The sequence below is a fragment of the Elgaria multicarinata genome, chromosome 10 (genome assembly GCF_023053635.1).
Source record: "Elgaria multicarinata webbii isolate HBS135686 ecotype San Diego chromosome 10, rElgMul1.1.pri, whole genome shotgun sequence".
NCBI classification, from domain to species: Eukaryota; Metazoa; Chordata; class Lepidosauria; order Squamata; family Anguidae; genus Elgaria; species Elgaria multicarinata.
In genome coordinates this window covers 63,234,218-63,247,617 of record NC_086180.1, presented here as the reverse complement: position 1 = coordinate 63,247,617, position 13,400 = coordinate 63,234,218, and the positions used below count along the sequence as shown (strand labels likewise).

At 44.3% G+C, this 13,400-nt stretch overlaps 1 protein-coding gene across 1 annotated transcript in view; it reads right to left on the bottom strand.

Moving 5' to 3' along the window:
• MTNR1A (melatonin receptor 1A) overlaps positions 1 to 13,015 on the bottom strand; it is a 102,369-nt gene extending 89,354 nt beyond the window's left edge. Inside the window, exon 1 of the mRNA XM_063135138.1 lies at positions 12,833 to 13,015. Within this exon, the coding sequence (XP_062991208.1) occupies positions 12,833 to 13,013 (181 nt within the window). The 5' untranslated portion in view covers positions 13,014 to 13,015. The remainder of the gene's footprint in view (positions 1 to 12,832) is intronic.
• Positions 13,016 to 13,400: the final 385 nt, after the last annotated feature.

The following is a 13,400-nucleotide window of genomic DNA, read 5'->3' as shown; positions in this document are numbered from 1 at the left end:
TTTTGGCAATGGATAAGTGGCCATTGCACTTTGACAAGCTCAAAATATTTAGAGAAAGTGGGTTTGATCTGATAATGATTTAAATGGGAGTAACATCACAATCCTAAACATGTCTGTTCAGAGATGTCCCATTGAGTTCAACTGGGTTTATTTCCAGGTTACAAAAGCACAGTATAGCAGCCTCAGGCTGTAATCCTATGCACATTTATTTGAGAGTAAAGCCCACTGAAGTAGGTAGAACATACCTCCAAGTCAATCTGTACTGTAGTCTTCCCCAATCTGATGCCCTCCAGATGTGTTTGACAATAATTCTATGACTCCCATCATCCTTGATGATTCTATGACTCCCATCATCCTTGACCATTGGCCATGCTGGCTGGAACTATGCAACTTGGGAGTCCTACAACAGCTGGAGGGCATTAGATTGGAGAAGGCGGATGCATAGGAACACAGCACACCTTTAACAGTAAATGTGTATATGTGTATATAAAAGCAACAGCTTGTTCTTTTAAAATCATTGAAAATATATCACTATCCTGCGTGTGGATTTTTTAATAATTCTCTTTTCTCTGATAAGTTAGCACACAATACTTAAGGAGTGGAATATTATATGTGATGATACCTCAATCAGCAGACATCAAGAACATAAAGTCAGAAATAGGCCAATCGTGCCAAAAACAAGGATCTATTGTCAACAACAACAACAACAACAACTGGAAAATTGCATTCTAGCAATTCAGAATGAGTTGGATCCAGGAATGGAAAAGCTTTGCTCATGGAAAGTGCCTCTGTCCAAATTGGGGGAGATTCCCTATTCCCTACACCTCAGGTCACATCATTCAGCATGGTCCTCTGTGCCCCTGTGTAGCATTTTCAGTGGGGTGGAGAAGTCTGCTTCTGACAGCCCAGTTGCACATGACTAAATCTGGATCCAACCTGATCTTGTCTGTGATAAGGAAAGCAAAGGAACTGTCCCACGAACATGGGTAGATTACTGTCCCTTCTATCAGAAAGCTCCATGATAATTGACCAATATTAGAAGAATGTGGAAAGAGAAATGGACGATGGCAGAGTTAAAGAATTATGGAAACACATCAAAGAATTATGGAACCACATCAGAGAAGAATACTGTGAAGTGAAATACCACATCAAAGGAGGACAGTGTGAAGTGATGGCAGCCAAAATCCAACAACTCACAGCATAGTCGTATACATGTCTGCTTGAAAAGTAAGTCCAACTAAGTTCACTGGGACTTATTCCCAAGTGAATGGACACAGGATTGCAACCTGAGATAGATATCCCACGCCCCCACCAGACACACAATTTGCTTACCATTTATGCTACCTGTTGTTAGGCAAGTCTGAACTACAAATGTCCATTGTCATCCATTGTTCACTCTCTTGTCTTCGGATCCTGAGCTTGCATGGTAGGAGTTGGTCTTCTAAAAGCGAAAACCTGCCTCTGAGGATCCAGATGTTCTTTGATTCTCCATTCTCCCTCAGGATATCCAGAAATGGTTCAAAGTACATCTGTAATAAAGACAAGGACTTCCTTACTCCAAAACTCAAGACAACAACAGCAGCAACAAAATCGGCTTTCTATGAAAGGCAATGAATATTGAAATATCATTCAATTTTTTTAAAAAAAAAAAGACCATCAAGAACAATGAGGGCGAAAGTGGCAGCTTGATTGTCTGAAGAGGATTCTGACCTTACACCGAGTATTTGTCTTTCAACAAATACCTATGCAAAGAAATGGAACACTCTTCATCCATCAGTTAATGATGTTGCTAGCCCAAATGTCACATATATTTTAGAAGAAGGCAAGGTCCAATTATGCAAGCCCAGTTGATCCACGGCATTATATAAGGGCTCGGCTATAACTTTAGTTTCCTATATGAATGTCGATTTGAATGTACATGTTCATTAGAATTAACTGAAAGCCAAGCTGCACAATTGGCAGAATCACATGGGTCAGCTCTTGTTAGACCATACTTGTACAGATTGGAGGTGGCGGCATGAAGGCTTGAATGCCCCACCATGCCCAGAAGCAAAACAAAAACTTATTTCTGTCAGTTCAATGAAACATCTTAGATATGAGAGGAATCAAAAATGCAATTTCCCACCTGTATTCTGATATTGTTCCATCCACCAAAGCTGTACTACACAATCCTGTGGATGCTATAGCTTGGCTACATTTTGCCTCATGCGGCTGTGGCTGTTGTTTACAAAGGCCTGGTGCAGGCCTAACTCTTGGTTCCTTGCAAACCATGGTTTGTAAACTGAGAGGTGGTGTCAGGAAAGTGTTTTCCTTCCCCTTTCCTGCATGAAGCTGACCCTTCCCTCATCACCTTTAGCTGCATTTAGCATTATATCAGGTGTGAAACACTAACCAAGGTTTGAAGTGCAAACTCTAGTAAAGAAGGGACCCTGGTTAGTGTTAACAGTGGTTGGTAATTTTTTTGTTATTTTACAGAGGACAGTCCTCTGTTTTGAAGTTGTCCTCTATTTGAAGGGCTCTCCTGTCCAAGTCTGGTCCCAAGATGAAGAACCATAAGAAGGGAAAGGAGCAGGGCCTGAAGTTGCCCATCAACACTTAGCACCTGGTAGGGTGACCATATGAAAAAGAGGACGGGGTCCTGTATTTTCAATACAACAGTTGTATTGAAAAGGAAATTTCAGCAGGTGTCATATGTATATATGGGAACCTGGTGAAATTACCTCTTCATCACACCATTTAAAGCTGCAGGTGCCCTGCCCTCTTTTAAATCTGGTCACTCTAGTATAGCTCCTGCAGCTTTAACTGTTGTGATGAAGGGGGAATTTCACCAATTTCTCCATATACAAATGACACCTGCTGAAATTTCCTTTTCTATGCAACTGTTAAAGATACAGGAGCCCTGTCCTCCTTTCCATATGGTCACCCTAGCACCTGGAGAGCAGTTTGCACAGCAGGCGCACAGGTCACCTGGTCACAGCCTTTGCCATAATGAAATTGATTTCTATTGAAATTGTAATCATCTCTATTAGCATATGCAAATTGTATGCAAATCATTGTCCTCTTTCTTTGCCCATGCATCAGTGGTGCAGATATAATGCTAAACCCTGGCTAATGTCAATGAGGGAAGGGAAGAGAACATTTGCACAAGAGGGGAGAACAGGGTGGAGCTGATATTACATGCTCTTAAGGGTACTTTCTGATTTGGAAGCCATGGGATGCAGGGAGATGGTGTCACATCTCTTCTGCACTACAGGAGGGTCTATGTTAAACGAAGATAATTATCATACACATTCAAATCAACAACAGCAGTGGATTTGTTCTGAGCCCTTTCATGGGCCTCCCTACATTTCTATCCTATGTTTGATAACTTTACCCTCTTGTTTGGCTAAGAGCACAGTGAAGTCAGTAATATATGTATGAGAAAATATGCAACCTGGAAGGGATGCCCACTCAGAAGAATATCAATTGCCCAATTTGGTACTCTCACCTAGTAGCAATAGCATTACAGCCACATTAACAGGGAGGTTTGAAAATAATCAATGATGTGTGAAATTGGGCTTATGTGTCCAAATTTAAAAATTTAAGGAAGCTGAAAACAGAGAATTGGCATCTCAGGTTGCTTTGCGCTTCCAACTTGATAACTAACTGTGCAGAAGGGAATGAGTAAAACGGTTCAGTCCCTCCAAAATTAAAAACAAAACAAAACTCAAATCTAGATTAAAATCACATTTTTAAATAAATGTATTTCTTTCCTTTTTTTCTGTCTGAGCAGGTTGGATCCAGATGTAGAACAGATCCATTGAAGTCAATGGGGCTTGACTAACTTATGATACACTGAAATCTATGAGGCTGGTTTCAATGGATCTATTCTACTTTTGCTTTATTTTGATGCATTTTTGTTAATGGGTTTAAGACTTGAAGTCTAATTATGGAAGCATTATTATAATTTGAGAAAGAGGGATTTCTCCAAACTTGTATACTGCAGATTTTGGTGTTTATTTTAGTTTCTTGCAACAGTCAAATCAAGCAGGTCTAATAGCCACAGGACATATAGAAAGGAAGAAGTGACAGGATAGCAAGTGGGAAATTATGAAAAGCAATTGCTGAAACTCTAATAAATCAACTGAAATCAGCAATTGCATAAACTGTAATAAAACAACTAATTCTTGTTCACCCAATTTTTGGGTGTGCAAGGTGTGCATGCCTGGTAACTCATAAGGCAAATGTAATTTTAAAACCACACACAAATACTTATAATTGAATAATTGTTCCTTAGAACAAGATGTAAAACTGCTTCGTTTCTTTGTTCTTGATGTATTGCTTTCTTTGCATGAATAACAATGAAGGCATAAGGATATTACTAAGATCAGAGAAGTCTGCGGACACCATTTTATCACATCGCCTGCATTATTACTGTGTTTTCATAGCCACAGGCATCTCATGTTTAAATTAAAACAAAACAAAACACCTGCATGTGAGATACTCCTCACACAGGCATGGGCAACTTTGTGACCCACCAGGGTCATCCTAGACACGGAATAATGGGCTCAAGTTACAGGAAGCCAGATTCTGGCTGGACATCAGAAAAAACTTCCTGACTGTTAGAGCAGTACGACAATGGAACCAATTACCTAGGGAGGTCATGGGCTGTCCCACACTAGAGGCATTCAAGAGGCAGCTGGACAGCCATCTGTCAGGTATGCTTTAAGGAGGATTCCTGCATTGAGCAGGGGGTTGGACTCGATGGCCTTATAGGGCCCTTCCAACTCTACTGTTCTATGATTCTATGATTATAACACAGTCCCACAAACCACACAGGGTGGCCTACCAGGTACCTGAACCATGGCCCCCACCAGATCCTTGGCCCCACCCACAGTCAGCAAAGATGGGACATGTATCAAGGCCTTGACAGCCCACGCAATATACAGCGTTCGGCCTTATCAGCCTGAGTGACTGTCCTAGCTTCTTTGTCAAATTTTTGTTTTGTTCTTTTATCCCAGAATTCTTCTTTTAACCTATCCAGCTGATCCCTGTGCAGCAGTAATTCTCTATAAAACTGAGAATGCCAAATAAAGAGAAATGAAGATAAGGTTAGCCCGTGCTGAGTTATGTTTTGTTTGTTTGTTTTGCCTCCTGAATGGTGGATCATTCGAAAGAACAATACCCAGAGTCCTCTTCTCAGGCAGAAGAAACCATGGTCTCTACCATGCACATGGAACTTCATAACTGCTCATGCTTCTTTTCTTTAATATCTGTCTGAGCTAGGTCCGCCCAAGCAAACAGTGCACAGGTGTAGTTTGACTGGAGGCTGCCACCCCTAGGTCTCACTTCAGTCCTAATTCCCATACCACAAATTGCACACCAAGGTATGTGTATGAGTCAGGGGTTTCATCACACAAGGCAATGTCCTATCATTGTCAATATCACTTCTGGGTAACAAGCATATGCACCCCATAACATGTGGCAAATTCACCGCACCATGCTTGGCAGTAAACTCCTGCTCTAAGAAACAGGCACATGTTCATTTGTCACACTTTAGCATGTGTATGCTGTGTACGCATGTATGCTGTGTACACATGGACTTCCCACACAGAAGTAACATTTTGTACAGGAAAAAAGAGACATGCAAAGCCTTTTGTGTGAAGGGTGGAACCTTTCCCTGTTTTGCTAAAAGGTACTGTCAGAGCTCTGTAGGCAAGAGGTTAAAGAGAATGTTGATAGGCTAGGCCAAGGACAGCCAATCAGCTTCGCTGATCTTGAGATAGTCTGTAAACCAGAAGGGTGTTTTGCAGTACAACCAAACCCTTTCATGGGTGGAAAGGCTGCAAAATAAAATCTAGCAGCAAGCACTTCAGAATTATGGAACACATATTTAAAATTATGCCCAATGCATCACATATGACACTCCAAGAGAGATGTCAACATTTCAAATGTGGAATCTCTTTCACACAACATTAAAAAAATTTGTTCTTTCTTATTAGTGATTATAATTTGATAGGGCTGCCAATGTGCTTCATGGGATGTCCATTTGACCATCCCTGGTTGGGCCATGGCCCACTGCAAAGTCTCCCTGGTAGTGGGATAAGAGGAAAATAATATGAAAAAGTGTGGGTTCTATTCAATATTAGTCCTACTTCGAGTAGACCATTGAAATGAATGGGACTTCAGTTACACTAACATTTGATACAACCCAATAAGTGTTGATGGAACTTTTGGCATTCCCTCCTTTGTTCAACTAGCATTGCCCAAACCATCAATTGAACAGAGAGATAGTATGATGTTAAAGAACTATGAGACATGATGAATCTATTGCATTCAAAAGAGATGGGCCATTATGACATAAGAAACATAATTAGGTTCTAGGGAGTTATGATGTTCTGCAATAATGCACCATCTTTGATAAGAGATATCTAACTAAAGATATCTATCTACCTCTAACCCACAATTGATATTGGTCAGTCAAATGAAGATCATTATGCTGAATATAATTCACATATCAGAATCCTTATGCCTTCTATGCATCCTCTGCAAGTTGAAGAAAAGGTAAAGCCCAACAGACATAGAGGACAAAATTGAGTCCTTCACCCTGATCAATATGTTTCTTCCAGAACTGGAAACTCTATGTACACACAGAACACTTCCTGCCACTGAGGGCTGCCCCAGTCATTTCAATGGAAACAGGTGATCTGTCTGTGTATATTCTAGTGTGCATTTTCTCTTTTATATGAGCAAATTGTGCTTGTGCCCGCTGAAGTCAATGGGACAGCCCATACAGGAAAGACCTTTCTGTACACATCAAGATCAGGGTACTGGTGGAAACAAGCACAACTTGAATTGCAGTTGCTGGCACCAGGGACTGAACTTTTCTCCTGGAATCTGTTCAATCCTAAAACAGATCAGATGAAACTTATTACAGTCAAGTACATTAAATAAAAGAGGATCCTACCAGTAGCATCACCAGCTTCTGTGTCTAGAAGAGCATCTACTGAAGCCATGCCTGTGACTACGAAGGAGCCCTTTGTATCAGACACGCCTGCTTGCGGGGACAAAACGTCTTGGGGCCCACTGACTCCTCTCTTTGAGTACATGGGCTCATACTAAAGTTCTGACCTCTGGGCAGGAGAGACCTTCTTGTCAAGGTCTTTATAAGGCCTTTCTACTGTGCACAGCTCTCTCTTTTCTTTTCCAAAGATAATAAAAGTCCAGATATCCAGTGTGAAGTTTTCTTCAACCATTGTGCCATGAGATAAAAAGAACAAAAAGACACAAAAGATCCCAACACCACCACAACCACCACCATATCCAAGTGGCCTTAATCTGTCTGTTTTCTTTGGAGAGAGAAGGCAAAGAGATCTTCATTGAGATAGGTTTTCTTCAGGAGGTATCTTCTGTTCCTCCCTCACCTGCTCCAGGTGGGACTTCCAGACGGTGTCCAAGTTTTTCACAATGGAAAATGCCAGCAAATGACCATGTTAATACGCAAGGTTCCATTTTGACTCTGGAAATAGTTGTATTTTCCTCGTAATTAGCAGATTACAAATAAAAGAAGATAGGTACGTACGTTGCAGATGTCATTATTATTTTTAAAAGCATAAGTAGCACCAACAAATAGAAAGGAAAATCCTTGCTTCCACACACATGCACCCACAAAATAATGCTCCTGTCGAATCTTGTACATCCTTCTACAGCTGTCCAATTTCACTAGCATTGGTAATCCCATGTTTCTTTGCTGAGTCTTATTTAATAGTATTCTCACAGGTCTAAAAATGCACAAAATGTAAATATATATCCGAAGACTTTGAAATCACAGAGTTTATGTTAGCTATAGCCTTATCCTACATTTCAGTAAATAGCAAATCCCCCATTGTTGAGAATCGTGGGGATCTGTATTTTAAATACTTCCCATTTTTCAATTATCTACAAATTTTAAAATGTTTTATAAAAGTGAACAGAATTCTTTCAGAAATTTTAAAATGTCATTTTATCAGAATATACTTACCTAAAAAGTTAAATTACTCTCTCAGATCTATTCTCTAGATTTAAGCTGCAATACCATACACACTTACCTAGGAGTAAGTCTCATTGAACTCAGTGGGACTTACTTCTCAGTGGAACTTACTTCTCAGCAGACAAGTAGAAAACAGTACTGTTAATTTCAGTGGTAACATCCCCACAATTCACCACACTGTAGTTTAAAAGTACAAGGAATTGTATTGAATGTTTGTCTGACTTAAACAGAACTAACTTAATTCGAATTTCTACTTAGCAAGCTCTAAGTAGAACTAACACTGGAGACATCCCATGAATTCTGTATTTCCCAACTATTCTGTTAACACACGTTTGTCTCCATCTTTTAATTGCAACAGTCTAAAGACAATCAGGAAAACAGTTGAAGTTGAGCAAGCAGACATGTCTGAAAAAGTCAGTTGGATATGGTGCAAACAAACTAGACAGAACTATAGTTCTCAAAATATGGGGTGGGGTGGGGGAGACACAAGTTAGGCTGTTCCTTGAACAGCAGAACCTATTTCTATGAAGGGAAAGTTCCAGTCTCATCATCTCCCAGCCATGGTGGTATCCAATAGCTTTCAACTATGGCTTTCAATCATATCTAATCCACAATACTGAGAATGGCAGGAATTCATCAACCAAACCTCTTTGCTGATCTAAAGTATAAACCCAACTCCTCCACATAGAAGGTTGTCTCTCTGTTTTGAAATCTCGTTTCTCCTATAAGGTTAATTTAGCATGAGAATGTAGATCAAACTGCTGCTGGTGAGGCAATGCATACTAATCCTCTAAAATCTGAGGCTGCCACGTATCCAGTGTGGGGTGGCTGGAGCATAGAAGTGCCCCTTGTCTCCATGCTCCAGCTACCATGCATTTTTTGCTAGATGGGCAATTTCACCTGGATATCATCTAGTCATAGTGGGCAGTATATTCAGCGTCAGCATTTGCTGGAGTCTAGTATATACGGCCCATTAGCAATGAGTGCTTCAGCTTCTCCTGCACTGATGGAGAAATTAATTGGTTCTTTACATAAAGAGAAGCCCACAAAAAGTCTTCTGGAATGTAGTAAAGCAGGCATTTGGAAGGTCAGAGACGAACGGAATAAGGAACTGAGAATGCTCTGTGCAGTTTAATCAATGGAAAGTTGCCTTCGGTGCCCTATGTACTGTTTCTGTAGATTTAAAATTGAGGTGGATTCAATGAAAAGCAATGTTTCATGTATATTGGATACTAGGGGTGTGCGCCGCTCCGCCCATAGTCCACTCCTCTTCGCCACGGAGCTCCGGCTCCGAATCGGAGCTCCACAGTGGAGGGGAGTGGCGCCAGGTAAGGCCCCCTCCCTCCTCTCCCTTACCTGCAGAGCCCGGTAAGGGACCAAGGGGGAGGGGGCCTTACCTGTGTCCGTCCGCAGTCCCTCGGCTTCTTCAATTGAGCCCATGGCTCAACCAGGAAGCCTGGGCCGCAAGTGCGGCCTAGACTTCCTGGTTGAGCCACGGGCTCAACTGAAGAAGCTGAGGGACCGCGGACGGACGCAGTTAAGGGAGAGGAGGGAGGGGGGTTACCGGGCTCTGCTGCTGTCACCGCATGGGTGACAGCGACAGCGGCAGGGCCCGGTAAACCCCACTTACCTTTCTTGCGGAGCTCCGGATCGAGGCGAAGGAACTGCCTTCACCTCGATCCTCTTCGCAACGCTCTGCTGGCCCCCCAATCCTCTTCACCTCCGCTTTAAGGGAAGGCGAAGCACCCCGCTCCGCTTCTAATTCGCCGGTCCGATTAGAAGCAGAGCACATCCCTATTGGATACTACAGAGGCTTGCCAGGAAGAAGCTGGCTAGCTGTGTCAGATCCTGGCAATGTAATGAGGACAATGCCTGTAGTGGCTTCTTTCTCTTTGGAAGTCATTGTTCAGACAAATACTGTTCTTGAAAGATGTGTGATGGTAGCAGATGCAACTGCATTTTAAACTTCATCCCTGTGATGTGAGGATTAACAGGTGGACAGCAAAAGTGGATACAGTTGCAAAGTGACTTCTGCTTCAAGCTTGGAAGCAAAAACATCCACCACTTAACACTGAAGATCTTACTGCTCTTGCTACATTTCAGTATATCTCCTACAAGTGTCAAAGCCATATGGACGCTTATTTAGATATATGGACTGCTTATATTAATATTTGAAATGTTAATGCCTTTTCTTCCACTCCTTGTGTTTTCTTTCTTTCCATTCTTTTCTTTTTGTTTTCTTTTCCTTACAAGTAATGATTACTGTATATTGATGTGTTTCATGATATGATTTTTCTCCTCCCCTCCCCCACCACACTTTGGGGGTGGCTTTTTATGGCCCTTTGGTTGTTGTTCTCAATGTGTTGCAAATGCAAAGATTAAAAAGGCAAGAAATGCAGTGGAATGCAGAAATGCTGCATTGTCCCACATGAGAATCCATATGGAAGTGCTTTCAAATTAGGAAGGGAAAAGGACTAGGTTACATGCAGTGAGGTTTGTCCCCCAATGGAACAGCATCTGTCAGTGGCATTGATTTCCTTTCCCCCCTTGCAGTTCCCCCTAATCCCGTCAAATATGCTACAAAGCAGATGGGGGGGGCACAAGAGGTTACAGCACCCCAGAAAAGGTGTCAAATTCATGGCCTAGCTTGTCTAGAAAATCAAGCACTTCTATAGTTATTTCTTATTTCATACATGCTGTAGAATACTGCAGATGAACCTTTGTGTTTATCAGCCTCCAAATAATAAACAAATTCCCCAAACTGAAACGAACAACCACAGCAGATCCCACAGGGGATAAAACTTTGCATACTAGGTATTAAACAGATAAAATTCCAACTACAGAAATTCCAGTAGTTACATAGGAGAGAGAAAGAAAGAGAGAGAGAGAGAGAAGTTGTTGTTGTTGTTGTTGTTATTCAAAGACTATAGGTTCCCATTACGACTTGCTACTCTATCTTCCTGGCCACCGCTGAAATGGCATGCAAAAGTACATTTCAGAATTGTCTTCAGGATCTAATCATCTTGTCTTACCAGATTTTGAAAACAGCGTACAGCCCAGGGTACAGCCCAACACAATCCTGCAAGCCGTTTCATTAATAGCGTGAACCCAGAGCTTTGCAATACTGGAAGAAGAGGTGAAGGGAAATGTGGAAGCAAATTTCTGACTGGTTTGCTGACGCAATCCCTAGCACGTGTTCCTCTCACTCTGGTGTGGGTTTTTTTTTTCAATGAAAATTTAGGGTGGGGGTGAGTGCATAGATTTCGTACACGTGCGCACCAGCTGGTCTGACATGATAAAGCAGAATGCCTCTGAAGGAGAAGTTCCCCTGTCTGTCAGACCAATAATCCATAAACCGAGACAGATTTGCTCAAGAGACCATCACTGATGTTATCCGGTCCACCCGTTGCCCCTTCCCCCACCACTAAACACCCACACACCCACACCCACACACCCCTAGCAACCCACCATGCGTAATTTAGCTATCAGGTGCCCTCAGTCTTTAAAGTAGAAAATAACAAGAGTAGGCAAAAACAGCTCCTCAGCATTAAGTTTACGGCTTCCCAACCATGCCTCAGCACCAAATGAACATTCCTTCACTTTGCACGAATATGTCACAAGCATCATTACAAAACCAAAACCAAAGAATGCCGATATTAAAAGAAAATCCGTAGCAAGACTTCTCTGTTGTCTGCTTAGGCAATCAGCTGAGCGTCGCCTCCTAAAACACAAGCACCCCCCTCCGTCAGACTGGATTGAAGAAAATAATAATGCTGCTTTGCTCGCCTAGCGCTAGAATGATCATATGGAGGGCTTTAAATAGCAGTGTGGTTTTGTGGTCGTTACTAAAAATACACCCGTTGCCTCTTGATCACTGATCTGAGGTGAAAAGAGACAAGCTTTTGGCATCTGTCGCAACCTGGAATCGCTGCTTTGGAATGAAGGGAGCTGGGGGGAGGAGGAGAAAGAGGGGAGAGAGATCCTCAATTGTTGGGGAGCCGTTCAAAGTTCTAAGGCATATCAAAAGAAAGGATTGTGTCTGTGTGTGTGGTGGCGGGGCGGGGGGGGGGGGCGTTGGGTTGGGGGAGAGACACTGCTTCATCTGACAGGAGCAGTGGAGGCACCCATGTCAGTGGGGCGGTAAATCCGCTCACGTTTTCAGTCAGAACGCGAAAGGAGCTGTCCAGGGCATTGTGAATCCACTCTGAGTTTCAGGCGGAGCTCTAAAGAGCTTCAGCACCTCGGAGAGCTCCTTTAGCGGTCGGACTGCAACCCAGAGCCCGAAACTCACCGCCCCACGGACAACCGAGCCACCAGCCACCAGCCACCCCCGGACAGGCGTGAGTCGACTCTAAATCTCCCGGAGCGGCTCTCCTTCGCTCGGCTGCTGATCCGCTTTCCCAGAATCCCGCTCGCCTCCTACCCCGCACAATTCGACTGTGCGCACGGGAAACTTCAAGCACCACAACAGCGGCGGCGTCTTGGACCGCCCCGGCCAACTTCGCTCTGCCGAAAGCGGGGCACGAGCCACAACAACAAACTCGAGCGAAACTAAAGATGGGGGGACGCCCACTGCCCCCCCAAAAAACTTCACTTCAAATAGGGAGGTCGCTTGAGACGCCGGAGAGGGGGGAGAATTGTTCCATGATCGCCACTGTGACCCCCCCCAACCGCCCCCTCCGCTTTCCGCCCACCTGCCTCCCACAAAGCCCCCTCCTCTGCCTCGTAGGCGCGCCCGGGGCGATTCCCCTCCCCGCCGTCGCTTTCGAAAACGGCGGTTTGGTGTGGTTTTCCAGCCCTCCTCCTCCTCCTCCCGATTCTCACCCGCGTTCCTCAGCTTCTTGTTCCTGTACACGGACAGGATCACCAGCAGGTTGCCCAGGATATCTACCGCGATGGTGAAGATGAGGATGGCGGCCAAGGTGGAGGCCACCCAGGGGGGTCGGTCCAAGGTGAGCTGGTCTTGCGGCTCAGAGCCGTTCGGCCCGCTCCCGTTGACGCGCATGCCGCAGCCCGGGCCGCTCACTGAGCCGCCATCCCGGGGCAAAGTTGGGCAGCGGGCGAGGGACGGGGAGGAGGGGGAGGGGGGAGCGCCCGCGGCCAACTTGCACGGAGCGTCCCTCTCGCTCTGCCCTAGCCGAGATAGCAGCGAGGAGGGCCGGGAGGGCGCAGGGCTTTCGCCCCCGCCCCCGCCCCCGCCCCCTCTCGGACTCTGCACAAGGTCCGATCCGCCGCTGCCGCTGCTGCTACAGCCGCCGCCGCCGCCGCCGCCTCTCCCCTCCGGCCTCTCTGCGCTCACCAGCTCCTGCCATGCCCCTCTCGCTCGGACGGGGAAGTTTCGCCCAAGTGTGCATGTGCCATGGCGAGTTACTTTTATAGCCTCCCACCACCA